The sequence below is a fragment of the Capricornis sumatraensis genome, chromosome X (genome assembly GCF_032405125.1).
Source record: "Capricornis sumatraensis isolate serow.1 chromosome X, serow.2, whole genome shotgun sequence".
Classification (NCBI taxonomy): domain Eukaryota; kingdom Metazoa; phylum Chordata; class Mammalia; order Artiodactyla; family Bovidae; genus Capricornis; species Capricornis sumatraensis.
In genome coordinates this window covers 112,269,850-112,290,606 of record NC_091092.1, presented here as the reverse complement: position 1 = coordinate 112,290,606, position 20,757 = coordinate 112,269,850, and the positions used below count along the sequence as shown (strand labels likewise).

The following is a 20,757-nucleotide window of genomic DNA, read 5'->3' as shown; positions in this document are numbered from 1 at the left end:
CCTGGTGGGCTGCCGTCTATGAAGTCGCACAGAGTTGGACACGACTGAAGCAACTTAGCAGCAGCAGCAGTTATTTACTTGTTTTTCTATTCCCTTCTGTCCGTGCACCTTTTATTCTCATTTCAAATGCTCCTATTAGTATCTACTGTATGCCAGACACTTTGCTAGGGACTAGGGTCTTGGAGGTTCAGCACAGCCAAGACTCTGCCTTCCTCACTCAGAGCTTAGTGGAGACAAAAATATAATGAAAAACAAAGAAAGAAACGAAACAATTGATCTTTGTTGGAGAATGCTAGTGAGCAAGTTGTTATTCTGAAGATTGAGAAAGTAGAAACATTTACCCCACCTACCCTAGATGAACCTGGGTGCCCAAATAGTGGATGAGTATCCATTTTCTCTTCAGGGAAGTACTCCAGCTAATGGGCTGGTGGCTCAGTGATAAAGAATCCATCTGCCAAGCAGGAGATGTTGATTCGATCCCTGAGTCAGGAAGATCCCCAGAGAAGGAAATGGCAACTCACTCCAGTATTCTTACATGGGAAATTCCCTGGACAGAGGAGCCTGGTAGGCCTCAGTCCATTGGGTTGCAAAAGAGTTGGACAGGACTTAGTGACTAAACAATAACTCCTGTTAATAGATGTAGAAGAAATGATAGACATATGCAACTATTACATTGCAAACCATAGCCATTGATCACTAATAGCTGCCAAAGTCACACACACAAGAGAAAACGAAGCACTATGTACCTCCTGGTGATGGGTGAATACATCGCTATCTATGAAGCAGTCTTACCAAGAAAAGTCAAGCGTGAATATAATCCAATGTGTAGAACTACACCATTCAGTAGAGCAGCTACTAGCCATATCTGAGCATTTGAAATGTGGCTAGTCTGAACTGAGCTGTGTTGTAGCCATTGTAACTGTAAATTTTTATATTGATTCCATGTTAAAATAACAATAATTATTATTCTATAGCTATGTAAGATGTTACCATTAGAGGAAACAGGGTGAAATGCAAAGGGAAACTCTCTGCACTATTTCTGGAACTTAACTGTGAATCTGTAATTGCTTCAAAGTGAAAAAAAAAAAAAAGGGATTTCAAAGACAAATTAGCCAAACACAATGTGTGGAACTTATTTCAATGCTTGTTTAAACCAAAAACTGAACCCCCTCCCCAAACCTTTAAAACATTTAAGCCATGTATATGAGAAGTAGAAATTTGAATACTGCCTTAGTATTTGTCATGATAAAATTACTGCGATTTAAAAAGTGTTACAGTAACAATGTGGTTACCTTTAAAGAGCAAATTCTTATCTTTTAGAGATACTTTATCAAATATTCATAAATTAAATGATCTGTATCTGAGATTTGCTTCAAAATAATCAAGGACAACGTAAAGTAAGATTGGCCATGAATTGATAATTGCTGATTTTTATGGGTACACAGGGGTTTATTACAGAATTATGTCTGCTCTAGAATATGTTTAATATTTTCCAAAATAACACTTTACAGTATCACCAAAAGACATAGGCAAATCTTTTTTTTTTTTTTTTTTGGTACAGACATGGGCAAATCATAAATGATATTATTAATGCAGATGCTTTTGACATTTAAAATATAATAGCTTGGATTATTTCTAATTGACCTTTGGACTAGAGAAGTAAAAATGATTTCTATTAAACTTGATTTCTTTTCTTTTTTCAAACTAATCTCAGTCAAAACTAATTTGAAAATAGTAATTGAATGCTTACTATATGCAAAGCACTATGCTTAAAAATGTCCTACCCTGTGTATATCATTCTGCTTCTGAACTGCTGGGAAATCGCCTCCAATAGGTGCCTGACGGCTCAACTCATCGTCTTTCAGCTGTAGCCACACCAGAAGTTCCTGAAGAGAAAGGTGCAGACGCTTCCACTGGTCAGAACTGGCTTCCAAATGGGACCTGGAAAACAACAGGAGCAAACTGTATGAGAATATCTTGAAAGATAAATGATGGTTCTAACAATCCCATTAAGGTACCTTGGTTGGTTAGTTCCATAGTGTGTAAATGTACTGTGAATTATATAGCAGCCCTCAATAAAAGGGGGCTTCTCTGGTGGCTCAGACAGTAAAGAATCTGCCTGCAATGCAGGAGACCCGGATTCAGTCCCTGGGTCAGGAAGATCCCCTGGAGAAGGAAATGGCAACCCACTCTAGTATTCTTGCCTAGGGGATCCCATGGATAGAGGAGCCTGGGGTCGCAAAGAGTCAGACACGACTGAGCGACTTTCACTTCACTTCACTTCCTCAATAAAAATCTGGCTCCCTGCTTTTGAGACCAACAAAATGGGAGGCTATTTTGGGGGGCAACTTTGAGGGAAGACTGTTTAGCTATATGTTTATTTTAACATGCAGAATTCTGAGACTTCTGGCATGAAATATACACTGGAATGGATTGTTTTCCTGTAGTGTTGCAGTCAATGACTCTTAATGTCTGTGGTAGAAAAACTTGGACCCAGTGACTAATATAAAGCGCTCAGTTTTGTGTGACTCATGCTAGGACTGGAATTCTTTCTGTTTTGAGAAATGGAAAGGTCTCTCCCCATATTTTGACTTTTCCATTTCTACACCCTAGGCAGCCTCTTCCATTGACTCCTTCCATCTGGCATCTGTTCCTCTCTGCTCCTCTCCCCATATGCTCCTCCTCTGCATCTACCCTTCTTTATTCACATGCACCTGGGATTTGTCTTCACTGAGTTTCAACATTTTCCGCTTTGTTTCCTCTGTGTAAAATGTGCTGAGACAACAACAACTCATGTGGAAAAGTAAAAATCAGACATTGGCCTGCAAGCCTTCCCCCAACATGAATAATTTAGGCAAGAGGCTGAGTGCTTTACCATCAACTGTATTTAGAACATGGTAATCCATAGAAGGCATTTAAGACTATACAAATGAATGATCTGTGTTATAGAATCTGTATTTCACTTGGGGATAAGAAGCTAAATTAAGACAATAAATCATCATCCAGAAAACAAAGAAACTCAGAATGTGAGTCAAGCTGTGCCCTCAGGTGAATCAAGAATTATGCTGTATCACTTACATCTTATCAGCAATTACTAATTAATTCATAAAAATTAATGCTGCCTCTAACATACATACAGTATAGTTTCTAACGTTGCAGAGATTGAAATGCAAAGTCACCAGGAAGAAAAGCATTCCCCTTTGCCATTTCATAACTTGGCCTGATATTTCAAATACCAGTTTCCTGCTGGTCTTAGTCAAACAGAATCACCAAATAGTACCTAGGTGCTGAAATTAAATTACTCTAAACTTTCTGAGGGATAATTTGATGATACAGATATGTCTTTAAAATGTGCAAATACAACAACCCACAAGCTTAAAACTAAGGAACTTATTCTAAGAAAATAACCGGGAAAGCATGCAGAGATACAGGTAGAAATCTGTTATTTACACCATACATATGATTGATACAAAGTAGAAACAATGTAAATATTCAGTACTAGGAAAGTGCTTGCATATATATTAGTGAACTCATACAATGCAATGTTCAAATCCTGTGAATCCTGCATGATGTTCAATGTGATGATGTAGGCAAATATTCATGGACATGGAAAAGATCAGTCTGTCAGTGGTTAAGTAAGAAAGTAGGTTACAACAATGTATATCTCTTTTTCTAACGTGCTTGTGTGTGTATCCGTGTGCACATGCTTGATTGTGCATGAAAAAGATTCTGAAACAACTAGTTTATCCCTCATAGCTGGATTTACACGTGATGTACTCCTTCATCTTTATACTTTTCCAAATTGCCATATAGACGATATTCAGGAAAAAAAAAAAATGAAGGTATTTTCATCAGGGAAATTAATCTGTTCAAGACTCTAAGGACATTATCATCTAAGAAATGAATCATGACATATCATAAATATCATGAATTAAATGTAACAGTGAAGACTGCATATGGCATAGAGGTCAGTTCTTTTAATGTTTCTGTTCCCTCCTCCTATTTCAGTTATCACTTGCCTAGGATAAGCTGAAATGAGAGCTCCCTATGCAAGATTTTAGCTGTTTAGTGACATGTAATGACTACTGGTTAAAAGGATTCCCTAGGGTGTCTGGAATTTGCAGCTTGGGCCCCTTGGGGGTAAAGGAGGCTGTCAAGCAGGACACATTGAAAGGTAGAAACAGGCACAGTACAGACATGGAAAGGCAGTGAATGCTAAATAAGACACTGATTAGATAAATATTTACTGAGTGCCACTCAGTCCCAATCAAGCACCGGAATAAGGAGAGTGGAAGGTAAGGCAGGATATAAGGATGTCTAGTGCCTGGCCTCCACGTGTCTGGTGAAGGAAATAACACCTCCCTGCTCAAGGGCAGGCGGACCAAGATGAGTCTTCCAACTCCTGCTTTCTTTACATAAGGCAGTGCTACAACCCGTCCAGGATAAACGGTGCTGACCAATTATTAGCAGGTCAATGAAACCCTTTGTGTGCCTTAAGAAAGAGGCAAAAAAAAAAAAAAAGAAAAGAAAAGAAAAGCACTGAGACCCAGGGAATTCTGTTCTAATGGATCTAAGAGAAACTTCAGGGACACAGGACAGCCAAGAGAGTTAACAGAGGAACAGAAGGGCCTGGGATCCTGTGTGACACAAAGCTCTCACTTTCCCAGGTGAGGGAGCCTTCTTTAGTCATCCCTGAGGCATGGCGTTAGATCACTTTTCCAAACATCTGATTACCTTAAGTACATATCAAATGACTTTCTGTTCCTTGCTGAAGCCTGAGGGTGAAAGGAAAGATGTGATATGTGGACAAAAACAACAAGCTTATAAAAGACAGTGGACAGTCGGTTCAGGCTGGAGAGGAGAAACCTCAGTCAGATAATGGCTTCTGCTTTAAAACAACAGAGAGCAAATCTATAGCCATGGTTCTCAAACTTTAGTGTGCATAAGAAACACTTGAGCAGCTTGTTTAACGTACAGACTCCTAGGTTTCACCCCAAGATTTTTGGCACTTGAAATTTTTTTTAATTTTTAATTACTGCTGATTTACAATATGATAGTAGTTTCAGGTGTACAGCACAGTTATTTGGTATTTTGGTAGCTTATACGCTATTTTAAGCTATTACAAGGTAATGGCTATAATTCCCTATGCTATATAATATATGCTTGCTGCTTGTCTATTTTATACATAGTAGTTTGTATCTCTTAATCCCATTCTTTTAATTTGTCCCTCCCCTCCTCCCTCTCCCCTTTGGTAACCACAAATTTGAAATCTGAAAAATAATCAAATGAATGTATATGCAAAAAAGAAATAAACTCGCAGATACTGAGTTTCTATAATTTGAACAAGGCTCTGAGCTCCAGCACCACTCTTAGAGGAAGAATTTCTTAAAGTATTTCCTATGTGCCCTAAGCATTACTTATTGGTTTCCACATGGCAAAGGTGGAATTTGCCAGTGACATGATTTTTAAGGAAATCTAACTGTAATGAAATGCTCTGAGCTCAGAAAACATTTTCTCTGGCCATGCTAAGCCAGTGGAGTATTATCAAGACACATTTCTAATGCATTTGTTGGAAGCAGCTGCCCCATTTTTATTTTCAAGATTGTATACCAGATATTTCTAAATGATTAACCTATATTTATATTTGGAGTTTTTTGTGAAAATGTTCCTTTGTATTTGTAATGACTGCCCCATCCCTACCCAATTTTATCATAAACTCTTAGGGTTAAAAGGAATTTTAGAGATTATTCAACCTGCTTGTTTTGCAAATGTGGGAACTGAGACACAAAGGTACAAAGACACCTGCTGAAACACAAAACCTGAGCTGTCATATTGACATGGGAAATGGAAACTACAAACTTTCCTCATATGAGGAAATCTTCAACCTTGATGGTTTCCAGCAAATGTTTTGGAGTCCCTGAGCAAAATATATTTCCTGTTAATTGGCAAACATACTCTATTTATCCCTACCTACTCAACAGAAAATTAAAGAGGATGTTTGAAGAGACACACTTAGGTTCTATGCATTTTCTATTAATCTTTATTAGTGAGGATAAGAGCTTAGGGGTTACTAGCTTTTAACAAGGCAAGTAGCAATCTTTAATAAGCAGATAATTTCTGTAATTTTTAAGGTTTAGGTAAAATGCAGAACCTTTAGGTATGCTGGGATATATAACTTGGTCTTTAAGAAACTCTTCAGTGTCAGGACTCTAAGAATTATAGGGCTGCTAAGGTGATTGTTATTTCTCTAGACACAGATATTTCAAGTGTGATTCAGTTGATGCCTAGTTTGAAATCCTTAATAAAACTTTACTCTGAAAGGCATCTATTCTTAAAGCAAAATGTGTTATATTGAATTCATTTTTCACTTTGACTTCCTTTATAAAACTAATGATATATCCCTGTATATCTTTGGTACTCTTGTGTAAAAAGATAGCATGCAGGCATACAGAAAGAAAAGGTAAGAGTGCAGAAATACTAAGGAACCACAGAAATAAAATGGGAGTTATGGGGCTTTAAATAAAGAGAATTAAGCTCAAAGAGAAGTAAACATCTTTTTTTCCCGCTAAGAGATGAACTCCAACTTTCAAACATAATTAATATCTCAAGAATAAGGAAAAGGTCAGAGACACTCAGTGTCCAAGCAGCATTTTTCTTTCAAAGACAGAAAGACTTTGCTTTCTTTTGTCCTCCATCAGAGAAAAGACTTCTAATTATTCTAATTTCTAATACCTTGTACTTTCTAAGAGATTTCCTGCTGCTGCAGACCATACAATGTTGGGGTCCTCACCTCTCAAATGAATGCTCAAAACTTCATAAAAGGGATTATCTTTATATAATATCTACAAGTTTTTCCCCAAGTATAAAAACCTCACATAATATAAATTTTGCTGAAATTATGTGGATGTATGTGATTCTCATAGTTAATAATATATACGATAATCTGGAAAATAAATTTAGTGGCAGATTAAATTAAAATGTCTGTACTTAATTCTTAGGTAAAAAATTCGCTTGATCACTTCTCAAATTATTCACATTTTCAAAATTAAAAACACAAGGTTTGTAGACACAGAACATTTTAGAATGGGAAACACCTTAGTTGACACATTGCCATGCTGATGTTGGATGATGTCATCAATGACTCTGTGTGTGTGCGTGTGTGTGTGTGTGTGTGTGTGTACTTAAGTAGAAAACTTTCCCTCTATTTTTCTCCCACTTAAAGCAGTTAATCTTTAGTTCAATGGCACTTAGCTATTACCCAGTATTTACTTCTCTTTCTTATATCGCTTGGACAAAATGCAATGTGATAACACATGTAGAACAGACGGCATATACTTTCTTTGAACTAAATTATGAGATACAATTTCAATTAAGGAATTCTTTTCTCTCCAAGACATTGTATTTACTTTCTCTTATATCATACCTTTGAACTTAATCAGTTCTTTTAAACATAAGAAAACCTAGGTAAAAAGCTCAATAATTTGCCATCACAAGGAGTGATTGTAGAATTTAAAATAACAGGATTGTAGATTTGCAAGGGAACTTGAAGAGACCACCCGTGTGTCTGGTCTAACTTCCTCATTTCCACAAGAGAGAAAATTAAATTCTGAAGCATTACAGTGATTTGCTCAAGAGTAGATGCTAGGTAGTAACAGAGCCAGAGGAGAAACCACATGGCCCAGCTGTTGGTCCAGGACCATTTCAACTCTACCTCACTAACTCATTTATAACTTGGAGTTTTGTGTTTGTCTGATTTAGCTGAAGGTAGCTAGGATAGTCCAATGAAACAACTCAGGAATACTTCAAAGAACTTGCCACCAAGTGTAATGAGAGTAGTACAGGGAAGACCTGGTAAAAAAGCAGAAAGGGAAACCTTGATTATGGAATTCGAGACAATATTTGGAGGATGAGAGGAGAGACTGTGTTCGAAGTGTGAGGACTGACAAAAGTATATACTCATATGGGACAGTGAAAAAATTGCTGGAGAGCAGGGAGGGGGTTAGAAAGCAGAATTTATCTGAAGCAGAGAATCCATGTTGGGCAGTAACTAAATGGCTGCTTGGTGAGGAAGGAAGTGGGAAACAGAGAAAGGACCAAAAGGGAAAGGGCTTATTAGGCATGGTTGATGGAGAGTGGAAGGTTCACTAGATTCTAGACACTAAATATAAGCTTCTTGAGAGCAGTGATTTTCTTTGGTGTGTTTTGTCACTTGTGTACTCTCCATGCCTAGAAGAGTATTTTTTATAGAGTAAATATCCAATAAATATTTGCTGAATGAACAGATAAATTAGTGAGTGAAATATGGGCACTGAGATGGAAGTTCTTGACCAGAGGGATAATAGGATAGAAACAGTGTCCAAGGAAGAATATTTTTGTAAATCTGTAATGGATGGTCTCAATGTAAAAAGACAGAGACAAAATTTTCACTACGGAATGACCTGATGAGGACTTAAATAAGAATCACAATCATAGGAAGAGAAATATAAAAATGGCCTCAGAATCTCTTATGAAACAATGAAAAATTATAAGTTTTCGTTATAATGTGTTGTAGCTTAGTTAAACCCAGGGCTGTCTCTCCAGGGCATCCTTGGAAGTTTTTTAAATTGTAGTGACTTTTCACTATAAAATAATGCCGATGGAGGAACTGACCAGATTGGCAATGCAAGCTTTTCTGTCACTGAGGGTTCTGTATCTGAGTGTTCCAGGGTTCATCTATCCTATCCCATAACCATCCCCAATTACTACCTCTACGTGCTTTTCCCAGCTGAACCCTGCCATTCAGCACAGATTGACTGATACCCTTATTTCAGCCAAGCGTCAGGAAATAAACTGAATCGCTTTAATGTGAAGAATGACTTCCTTGCTTTTTTTTATAAGTGAGTGTTTATAACACATTCTGCATTATTTGAGAGGCCTACTTAAAAGCCAAAACCATTGATCTGAATATTTAAAATCTCGAATCTGCAGTACCTCAGATGAGCTAAGGTAACTGTTTTCTACTTGACTAATGACAGCAAGAATTCAACTGCAGTAGCTGGCATATGGGAAATTGCTGAGAATGAAGAGCCCATATTTTGGCTGACATGCTGTTCGCCGCTTTCAATTCTCCTTTTATTTCATCAAGTTCACATGAAGGAGAGAAAAGGCACTGGGTGACATTCAGAACAGGTGTAGCATCTTTCTTTTTCTCTCCCGCAAGAAAAGCATAACTTTTTTTTTTCTTTATCTACCGGTATCATTCCCATCTCACGAGTTTCATTCCTTGATAATGACAGATGTTCTGAAAGTGGCCGGTGTCATTACAGACACTGACCTCTCTAAGAGATGAACCTGTAGAACGCAAATGGAGCTTCCTTATCTTTGAAAATGCCATTGCCCCTTATTGCCCACAGTGACACGTCCATACAAAATTCATGGATCGAAAAGGGAGAGAAAAACAAATGCCTTGGAAGCTGGGGTACAAAGCTGGCGGGTGAGGGTGGGACCACAGAGATACAAATATTTTTCTCCTCCCAGAAATCGGCTTCTCTGTTTCATCCTTTCACATATGACATGTTTATGTGTAAACACTAGGTGAGACTTAACTTCTCCTTCTGCCTTTATATTCTCTGCCATAATATGATTGTTCAAAGCTCAGACTTTGGAGCCAGACCTCCCTATGTTCCAATCTTTGATCTGCCACTTACTAAGTGACCTTGGGGAAGCTATTTAGCCACTCCCTGTGCAGTGTCTTCAAATGCAAAGAGAGGATAATAATAGAATGTCTCTCTTGGAGCAGCTGAGAGTGTTAAATGGGTCAACAAATTGACAGTGCCCACGACACTGCATGGTATGCGAAGCATACCGTAAGTGTTAGTTGCTACCATCATGATTATGTCAGATGAAGTGCAGACTTCTACAAGAGTGCTTTCAAATGAAGAAATTCCAGTTATATTTTTTCCTCATTATAGAAGCAAAGACACTCTACGTCCAAATTTGGGACAACTTACAAGGACTTATTAAGAAGAAAAACAATCTCCCTCTGGTCATCTTACGACCGAGTGGTGGTAACGACTCCCAGTGTGGAGTGCGTTCCACTTCTCCTTCCCTGCCAATAACACACCTCCTCTCGACAAAGAAAGAAAAGAGAAAAGGACACAGAATACTTTTATAAAGAGACATGAATTAGGCAAAGCAACTGATTAGAAAGCAGGAAGCCTGCTGTGCAACCCCTGCACCTCCTATGTCACCCAGATGGCCCCGGGCATTTTATTTCCTCACTCTCCGTTCCTTAGCCTCCATTGAACTACTGCAAAATGGGTACAGCAAGAGTGTCACTCTGCCCTCCTTACAACAAAGCTGGGACGTATTCATTAACTTTTCAATTGTTAACACAGAAAAGGGCAAAGTGTGAAATAGGGGGGTATAGAATAGCTAAAGGCATAGTTTAGAGAGGATGTGGAAATGCAATGTGAGAGGGAACGAAAGGCAGGAAGGAGCTGTCATCTCTCCCTAGCCATGGGAGCTCTGGGGAGATTTCCTTTAAGTTGCTAACTATAACGTGTTATGGTATTTGAAGAATGTCCTCAGTAATGCATTTAGAATAATGCCAAAGAAAGAATTCCATAATAAACATACATCAGTTTTATCACTTTTTGAATCACCATGTGATAAACCAAGAGAAAATGCTATGAAATCAGGATCGCTGAGCTCCTCATTTGAATTCACTCAAATGTCTTCATATATATGTCTCCCATGGTTATAAAACAGCACCATTCTGATCGCATCTGAACCCTCAGCTATCATCTCCATACGGAGCAAATAAATGATTCATTTATTAAAAATAAAACAAGTCATTCTGAAATTGGAGGATTTACATAAACATAGAAGATATTGTGCTAGGAAAATGAGGGGAAGGTTGCCATTTTAATTTCTTTCTGGCCTATTTTCGTTTGGGATCTTTTCTTACCTGATGTTGAGAGACTTTTTCCGCAGCTCACTCCACTTGAAATTCATGTTATCCAAACGTCTTTGTAACAGGACCGCGTCATCAGAACCTTCCAGGGATCTCAGGATTTTTTGGCCATTTTCATCTAGGTTGTGATAGATATCTGTGTGAGCTTCGATTTCTCCTTGGAGGTCCTACGGGGCATCAGTGAGAAGAACACATGCAGAATTACTAAACAAAAAAGAGACCGGCTGTGACTATGAATTTGGAGAATGGCAAAAAAAAAAAAAAAAAAAAAAATTAGACTATTAGTTCAAAAGGCATTTTAATGGTTCAACTAACAAGAAGATATACCTCCAACTAACAAGAAGATACACCTCCAACTCTTCCTGGTATATTATCTCTTTATGTTATTATGCAAATTCAAATTCGAAATGGGCGTCTTATTAGGTATAATACATTTATTCCTTGAGATGAATTGGGACATAATGTATTTATAACTTTATAAATTTCTTAACTTCTGTCTTCCAGTTCATGGACAAAATACACTGTTTTATGGAAGTGATAGGAAATAAAACTCCGTGATTAAGTGCACCCTGGTGCCAATCACCATATTACACTCTGAGTCAACTCATATTTTCCAAGCACATAGTACTGTGTAGAATTGACTCTAACTACAAAAGCATGGACAGACTAATCAACAAGGTTGAACTGGTTCATAGCACCAGCACATTCATGGGATTTGATCATACGAGAGAATCCTCTTGACAATAGACATTAAATTCACCTTGGTAAGACAATCTCATACATTTATTAGAACATCACGTATTTGTAAGATTTCCCATCTAAAATCCCATCACATTTTTAGGCTCAACAGGTGGAAAAGTCCAAAGGACCTTTATAAGAGTTATAATAAGTGATGCCTTCAACCTCATTTGTCTATACACAGATCAAGAAAATTATCATAGTAGAAGAATCTGACCTTTACATGGTATGTCTTCCTGTGTAACATTTTCAGCTTGAACCGGGGACTACAGCACTGATCCTGTTGCATAGCAATCCTGAGAAAACCCAGCGACTGAAAGAGCCCTGCTTTAAAATGCCAACTTTGCTTACATTCTGTTGACAGAATGAATTTCAGAGCACAGGCCTCACCAGTCAATAATAATAAACAGCCACTTTGTACTCCTCACCAAACGGTAGCCAGGCCTGTGGATGTGGGAGGGACCTCGCGGAGAGGAGGCCTGGAATATGCAACTGACAGTTTATATTACACAGCCAACTTTTCTTATCATTTTGCCATTATAAGCCAGAGACATTATAAATTCACTTTCTATGTGTGTTTCCCTCCTTGTTCCCAGCAGAACGGTCAAAGCCAAAGGAACATTCCTTAGAGAGCTGCTGGCTACTAGCATTCCTTTCTGCCCACACAATGAATGGAGGCTTTGTACATTATCTGACTTGCTCTGAGAGATTTGTATGCTTCTGTTCAACAACTTTAAAAATTCATTCTGAAGCTCTGAACAATTGGATTGATCTGTGTAACTAGAAAAGTACCCCCCCCACACACCCCGGCACCTTTCTAAAATTGAATTAAATTGCTCTAAAGGAAGGAAGGAAAAGTGGCAGCAATAACATATTACAAAATCTGAGGAACTGGCCTGTGTTTTCAGTCACAGCCTCTTAGATACAGGATTTTGAATGTTTTAGGGGTCAGGTAGATTGAAGATGAACGGCCCCTGTCACGGTTTTGGGCAGCCAAAATATCACTCATGGACTCTAAGAATTGTCTCATTCCCTTCGACTGGAAGGCAGGAGGGGAATGTGGAAAAATCATGTCTGAATTTGAAAGAATAGAAATACTAAAACAGATCGAGGAACATCTATCTTTATCCCATCAAAAACAGGCTTGTTCCGGAAGGAAATAGCCTGATTTTGAAACTAGCTGATGTGGTAGAAAACTAGTATTGGGCTTCTTGCTGAACGGAGCGTGATCAAATATACATGCAATTTACATTTGTGTACCTACATGGGAAAACACGCCCTGCTGAATATGCCACTTCTTCAGTGAAAGAGCAAAGTGAGGTTAACATATCTAAATAATTCAGGACTAAAACCCAAACAGATTCAAGTTCTCAAGATAATGCCCCCTACTTTTCTCTTTTACTTTACTCTTCTTGTTGTATTTGATTTGTTTGCTACCTAAAACTGTGCCTCAGAGCATACACTTAAGGAATTAAGATCAAACCTCTTGTTGTCAACAAATGAAGATATTTTGACTGATACAGTCAGCTTTCTACATTAGCATGCATATAAATTATAGTACATTTGAATTTTTACATCCTGCATTTAGAGCAGAGACCCAGGCTCAACCAATAGTTCCTTAGAGATTATGTGTATTGTGAAGTCATCAAGATTTTGCTGAATAAATGAGAGGTCTTCCCAAGCACAAATAGGATGGTGATGCATGGGTCTGCTAATTTTCATCTTTGCCATTTACACTGCCCTGAATTTAAACATCTGTGTTGTATCATGAAGAAAGAAATGAATATAAAATGGATAAAAGCAGTATTTGTTGAGGACCAGTTATTTGTCTAGCCATAGCACTGTGGGAAATATAAGAGGAAGGCAAAAGACAGTTATCCTTGTACTTTTTCTAGAATCTAGTGTGCACTTTTTCTTTAACTCATTCATATTACTAACTACACATTGAGAATTCCCTGCCAAACCGCATAGATACTCAGATTAAAATTTCTTCCCTTGGCGATTCAGAAGTAGTTTAAGGAAAGTCCTAACATTGGCAAGAAAGTAACTCAACTCAGTATTACTTCTCTAATTCATGATGGTGGTTTTGAGCAACAAATGTCACATGTATAGTAAGAGAGCTTTACAGTTTACAATGCAGTTACAAATGTATCACTTTAGTTATTCCTACTCCTTGCCCTGTGAAGTACATGGTATTCTCTCTGTTTTACAGATGAGAGCACTGAGGCTCAATAATGTGTAACTGACTTGCCAAAAGTGTTAAATGTGGTCAAGGGATGCAGTTCTTTTGATTCTGCAAGATCGTAGGCTGTCTACACACCATTTGCGATAAGCACTGGCTATAATGAATAGTGGTTATTTATTCAAGCTGAACAAGGTTACTGCTAACAAGGAGAAAAAAAACAACTATTGAGGCAAGAGCGCACAGAAAGACAGCATTGCTGATTTTTTTTTTTCCAGTAAATATCATTTTACTTTATCTGAGAGTAAGAGTTCCAAAACAGAGACACAATACTCACAAGGGTCATACAACTACCAAATAAAGTTCAAAGATTTTTAATAGTCCTTTTTACTTTTTGACTGTATTCCACAAATGATGGCAGGCCAGTAATGTGCAGGAATCATGGAATCATTTCTTCCCCATGGCTATGTAAGTTCTTACCTAATGAAGTTTGATCCAGCTGTTTGTTGGGATTCCAGCTGCTGACAGTTTAAAGCTCTTAGTGGTTGTGGCTTTGGGCCCACAACAGAGAAGTGTCTACTGTACTTTGAGATTACAGAAAAGACTCAACTCCATCTCCAGAATTCTACAAAACAATCCTATTCCACAATCATGTGATCAACGATTACATCTCTAATGAGTGAAGACATGCTGTTCAGATGCATGCTTTCTGGCTGAATAAGCTGATTCTTCATGTACTGTTTAATTTCTAGTAACATTGAAACTAATGTATTTTCATGTATTCAGTAATTATTAAATTTGATAAATACTATCCTGATCATTCAAGCTTTTAAAATTTGGCTCTTTTTTAAGCTATGAAATTATGAATTAGGTCATATATGATATTCCCAGACCAAATTAATGTTATGTATTATCACAACAAGACAAACAGGTCAGGTCTAAAGAAACTCTTGATTAGCATTATCTTCACCCTAATACAAAACTTTTACTTACTTAACAGGTTATCAGAGATACTGAAAAGTGAAAGTGAAGTTGCTCAGTCATGTCCGACTCTTTGCAACCCCGTGGACTGCAGCCCACCAGGCTCCTCCGTCCATGGGATTCTCCGGGCAAGAATACTGGAGTGGGTTGCCATTTCCTTCTCCAAGCATTGCTGATTTTGATTAAAATTTACCCACACGGATCGATTTATTCAAAATGAAAAATGGAAACCCGACTACCCTTTTCACTTTGCTATTGGGCATCTGGGACCACCTGTGAGCAAAACTTCTTTGCATGGAGGTTTCCTTACTACAAAATACCCTTGCTGACGGAACAGAAATTCTCTCAGCACTAATTCATTCCTTTGTCTAAAGGAACCATATGAACATCACATGTAATGAGGTGACATTACAGCGTGGACACAGTTTGACCATGTTCTTTTGGGTTGGTGGGCTGGTAGGGATTCTGTCAAGCTACAGGACCCAGGTTGGTTGCTCGGCCATGGAGATGAGTATCCGTGGGGACCAGAAGGTTTCTTTAGGAAGTTGGCATGCTGCAGTGGAGATTTTTCAGTGCAATCAGGCAGCAAGAGTCCTAGGCAGGGAGGGAGACATCCACAGGGGAAGTAGGAAGGCACTTGCTCACACTAGCACAAAATTACCACCATGGCATTTATCTTAAGATGAACCTTTAGACTCAGGGACCCCAGAAAAGCAGGAAGTTGGGATGCAGAGTCAAGTGGACTTCTCAGAGGAGACCCAACCTGGGCAAAAAGTAATTTCCACAGATATTTTTAAGGAGTTTTATTTCACTCCTGCCTTAACAAGAAAACATCCCTCAAGCCTTAGTTGCTACATTCAGTGTAAGTTTTCTCTTGTTTTTGTGATTGTATTCTTTAGGGAGAACAAGAACTAATGAACGGGGGGGAGGGGGGGAATGGATTTGTTATATAACAACAGAGGCCAAGCAACAACATATATAATAAGACTTCCTTTACGGCAGACACTGTCTAAAGTACTGTATATACATGAGCTCATTTAATCCTCTCAGTAACTCTCTAGGGTAGGCATTATGAATATCTTCTCTTTACACATAAAAGAGTGAAATTACAGAGAGATTCTGTAAAAAATGCACAAGGTCACACAGCTAATAAACCATGCAGAGATTTTTCAAACCCTGGCCATCGGACTCCAGGGACTGGACTCGTACCCACTAGGCTCTATTGCCTCTAACTTTCTTCCTATTAATTAAAAAGGTTTCCTATTAATTTTTCCTAGTAATAATACTCTTGCCCAAATTACAGCAATCCAGCACTACCATTAGACAAGGTAGACTAACGCTGTTTTCTGTATTCCAAGAGTGATTTTACAGTCTTATTAATATGGAGACTGTTAAACACATCTGAGGCAGTGGACAGATATATCCAATTCCACAAGAGAGAGCATAAAATAACTGAGAAGATGGGTGCCACTGCAAAAAGAATATGTAACCCCTCCCCTCAGAAAGAGACCTTTAGTCTAAAGTTATGTATAATTATGGAGCAAATTTCAACTGCGAATATCAAGGAAGTTTGGATATGAGACAAGTAATATGCTTACTGGAGGGCAGTTTTAGGAGTAGGGAGTATTGTGTTTCCTGGGAGCATTTTCAAATCTCACCACTCCTTCTTTCCTGAGCATCTAGACTCCTTCTGGCATAAGTCGCCTTTCTTAGCCTCCAGGGAAAACTGACGGGAAAGTGCACAGACACAGCTTTAGTCTCTTCCTCCTCTTTTCATTAACAGTTGCATAAGTTTAAAGACTCTTTTATCTCCCTGGCTTCACCAAATATTAAATAACAATACCTTACCTGCTGGGTTGAGTATTATATGGAATAATTTGGGTAATATACTTTGAACATCGTCCAGACCCAATAAGCCTTTAATGTGTGCCATGTGCTCAGCTGCTCAGTCGTGTCCAACTCTTTGCAATCCCATGGACTGGAGCCCGCCAGACTCCTCTGTCCATGGGATTCTCCAGGCAAAAATACTGGAGTGGGCTTCCATTTACTACTCCATAAGCCTTTAATAAGGACGATGTAATGATTTCTTATGAGAATCAATGTGGGGGAAAGGGGGATGGAAATAGACTTTACAAAGTCATGGAACTTTGTTTGAGCCTTGAAGGATGGAGAAGGAAGAGAGGGGTGAAGGGAAGAGGAAGAGGGTATTTGGTGAGAAAAGCCTGGAAAGGGCAGAAATGTGGGAAGGAGTTTGGGTTATGAGCTAGTACAACAAATTCCATGACCTGATTGCAACAGACAATGAGTTCTAAGAAGAACCAGGTGGAATGGAGTCAAGGTCCTTAAACTAAGTAGGATAAAGACATTCTTTCAAGAAGCCAGTAAGAATAGAGTTTCATAAAGAAAATAAAGGACAAATATGAGATTATTAAATATTAAATTTGTATGATTTTGTTCAAAAAGTAGAATGATCCAGGGTGATCTTAAGTAGTAAGACAACCAGGGAAGAATATGAAAAGTTATAAAAGTTTTATTAGAAGAAAAATAAAGAAGGACAATGCCAAGAATTAGTTACTGCTATACCCTTCTTTTTATTATCCAAACAAATGGTTATGATACTATTCTGAAACACCAGGTAATAGATTCCACATATTCTCTTTCCTATGTGTATGGTATTATTTGTGTCTAGACAAGAACTCAGCAAATGATAATCTCCTTATCTTGAATATAACTGAGAAGCAATAAAACAAAAACAACAAAAAGATATAGGAAGAGTAAGTGACCAAATCTCCCTAAAAAATTCATTGCAGACACACCATCTCTAATCTTTTCTGAAAGCAATTAGTATGTGAATAATGATAAGGTCATTAGTTCTCTTTACCGGTAATTTTTGCCTAATTCAAACAAGTTTGATAGGAAAAGAAAGGGTGATGATCTGGTTTCCAAGAACTTAAAAGGTCAGAATCAGAAGATCCAAAATAGAAGGGAAGTTATCCTTAAGGGCTAAACAGAGAGCAGCAGGAAGTGACCCCTGACAGAGAACCTGAAAGGTGTAAAAGGAGCCCCGGGCACTCAGGGTTGACCAGGGTCACACAGTGTGGAAACTAACAGCCCTACATATATTATTTACCCTTGTAGGCATTACCTAACTTTAAAGCAAAGCAAAATAATTAGTGTTAATGACAATGATCCTGAATGAGCCAGAAACAGGCAGATTTATGTTCAATAAACTCTATGTAAGAATAAAGTAGTGTATGTAAATCTCTTTGAATGAATTTCTCCAACACAGTTATTCTGAAAAGGTGTTGATGCTTTAAAGAAGTTAAATAAAACAAAATTAAACATGCCAAAATAAAGCTCCCTTAGCTTGGTTATCCAAAATGATTTGTTAAACACACACACACACACATTTCGTTATGAGAGCAGAAATTGAGTCAATCTTCAGAAACATGTATACCAATCTAAAAATAAAAAAGCATGGGCTTGCATTTTGTGTGTCTCGTTTTTGTAATTTTTTAAAAAGTCATTTATTTTTATTGCATGTTACAGAAGTATCTGTCTGTTATGGACTGAAATTAAAACTAGCAAAACAAAACAGAATTATCCTTCCTAAAGGATTTTTAAGAAGTACCCATAGAAAGGAATTGGACCCATAATCGTGACCTTATAGGGATTCTAATCTAGCTGCTGGAGTTCCTAACTCACACAGGAAATGCAGCCAGCTACACATTCACAGTGGGTACGACTCCAACTCCTTGTTTCTTTTCTCTACCTGGCTATTACAAATTTTTTTTTAAAGCAGGAGAACTGTCATCCCCAGAGAAACTCGAGTTAATTTGAGGAGTGCCGTTTGGCTCACAGCCTGGGTGCTCTAGGTAGATAAGGAGTGTGTGTTCAGGTCCACTGCATTGCAATGCATCTTAAAGGAGTAGCTATGGATTTAGGTGCCCACAGGCTTTGCTTTAAAAATGGCTGTTATTAAGGTCCTCAGAGACTATTATCCTGCGGGTTTTGTTGTCTTCACTTTCATATCGTGTTCAAAAATTCTCACACTTAAGCACTCAAACACTGGTGAGAAGGGATCTGTTCTCCTGACGCAGTACATTCCCAGGTGCAAACCTTTATTTCAAAATCTAATCTTTAAAAATATCTGGCCTAGGGTGGATTACCCCAGAGGAAACGGAGCAAAATCCCATTTGTCAGTCTGCCCTAAGCAATCCCAAATGCTGGAAACACATGATGCTTTCTTTCCTTGTCTGACCCTCTGGTTTACTCTATTCTGAAAATGACTTTCTAAAGCTGAATGGCTCATTTCAGATATACTAGGCTGGATGTAAGATGGGATGTTATCTTTTTGCTTCTGCATCTTGTTTTTCCTGGTTTCTCTTTGTTCTGTCACAGTGCAAAACAGTCTGCCTACTTATTCATCCCACAAACATGCGTTAAGTGCCTATTTTAAGTCCAAGATTTCATGATGAGCAGTGGGAATCTATATGATTGATGTATGAAAGGTGTAGTCCCCAGGCCTAGTTCCTTCCTTCATCCCTTCTTCCCTTCCCCTTCCCCTCTTTTTCTCTGTCCTTCCTTCCTCCCACTAATATTTGATATATCAGCACCCAGGTCTGCGGTGATGAAAAAACCCCGTATCTCTGCCTTTTTGACATTCACAGCATAGAAGGATGACAAGAGAGAGAAACAAGATAAACCAGGGAGAAATCTGGTAAACAGATAGATGTTCAATAAAATCAGAAGGGGCTCTGACGGTAGCACATGAGGGAGCTACAATGAGAATAACGGCAGAGATGTGGTGATAACAGCGGTGATCGGGTGCTCTGTGATCATCGTGGTCAAGGAACACCTAAGTGAGAAGGTTCAGTGTCAGCTGGGACTTACAAGATGAGAAGACCCTAGTCACGGGCAAACCTAAGGGCACCAAATTCCTCCCAAGTGAAAGGGCGGACCTTTGCATCAGCTCTGTAATAGTACATTCTAGCCAAGATCTTTCCTAAGAAAGAAAAGTGGCTGGTTAGGAGGTCAGAGAGGCTGGAGATAGCGTGGAGCCTTGCTGTCCCATGGTCAGGAGTTCGAATTTTATTTCAAGTACAATGGAAAACAGTAGAGACTTTTAATGCAGGGTGGTGACATGGTGTGATTTAGGCTTCAAAAAAATCACTACATTGCTACGTGGAAATTAAAGGAGGCAGGAGAGGAAACAAAAGGCCAGTGAGAGGCCAGGGGCTCTAACCCAGATGAGATAACGGTGGCCTGGACTGGGGTGATTGTAGAAGGAGAGAAGTGGACTGATGTGAGATATAATCCGGATGTTGGATTACTTACACATACTCAGGGATTGGACGATGAGGGTAAAGGAGAGGGGTATCTCAACGATGACTCCAAATTCTTAACTTAAGCAACAGACAGATGTATCATTAACTGAGATGGTGAAAACTAGGGGAAAGTCAATTTTGTATTCTAGTTACATGTTATCCTTTAAAATGACTGTGAAGTGGAGATTTCAAATACATATATGAAACTCAGAGTTGGGAGTCTGGGCTGGCTTTAAGAATGTGGGGTTATTTGATACTAAGACTAGTGGAAGTGATGGAATTCCAGTTGAGCTAGTTCAAATTCTAAAAGATGATGCTGTGAAAGTGCTGCACTCAATATGCCAGCAAATCTGGAAAACTCAGCAGTGGCCACAGGACTGGAAAAGGTCAGTTTTCCTTCCAATCCCAAAGGATGTCCAAACTACCGCACAATTGCACTCATCTTGCATGCCAGCAAAGTAATGCTCAAAATTCTCCAAGCCAGGCATCAACAGTATGTGAACCGTGAACTTCCAGATGTTCAAGCTGGATTTAGAAAAGGCAGAGGAACCAGAGATCAAATTGCCAACATCCAT

At 38.5% G+C, this 20,757-nt stretch overlaps 1 protein-coding gene across 1 annotated transcript in view; it reads right to left on the bottom strand.

The window, feature by feature from the left end:
* DMD (dystrophin) overlaps nt 1-20,757 on the bottom strand; it is a 1,795,368-nt gene that overhangs the window by 395,991 nt on the left and 1,378,620 nt on the right. The window contains exons 51-52 of the mRNA XM_068961890.1: nt 10,949-11,121; nt 1,785-1,941 (exon numbers count right to left, since the gene is read on the bottom strand). Of these exons, the coding sequence (XP_068817991.1) occupies nt 1,785-1,941; nt 10,949-11,121 (330 nt within the window). The remainder of the gene's footprint in view (nt 1-1,784; nt 1,942-10,948; nt 11,122-20,757) is intronic.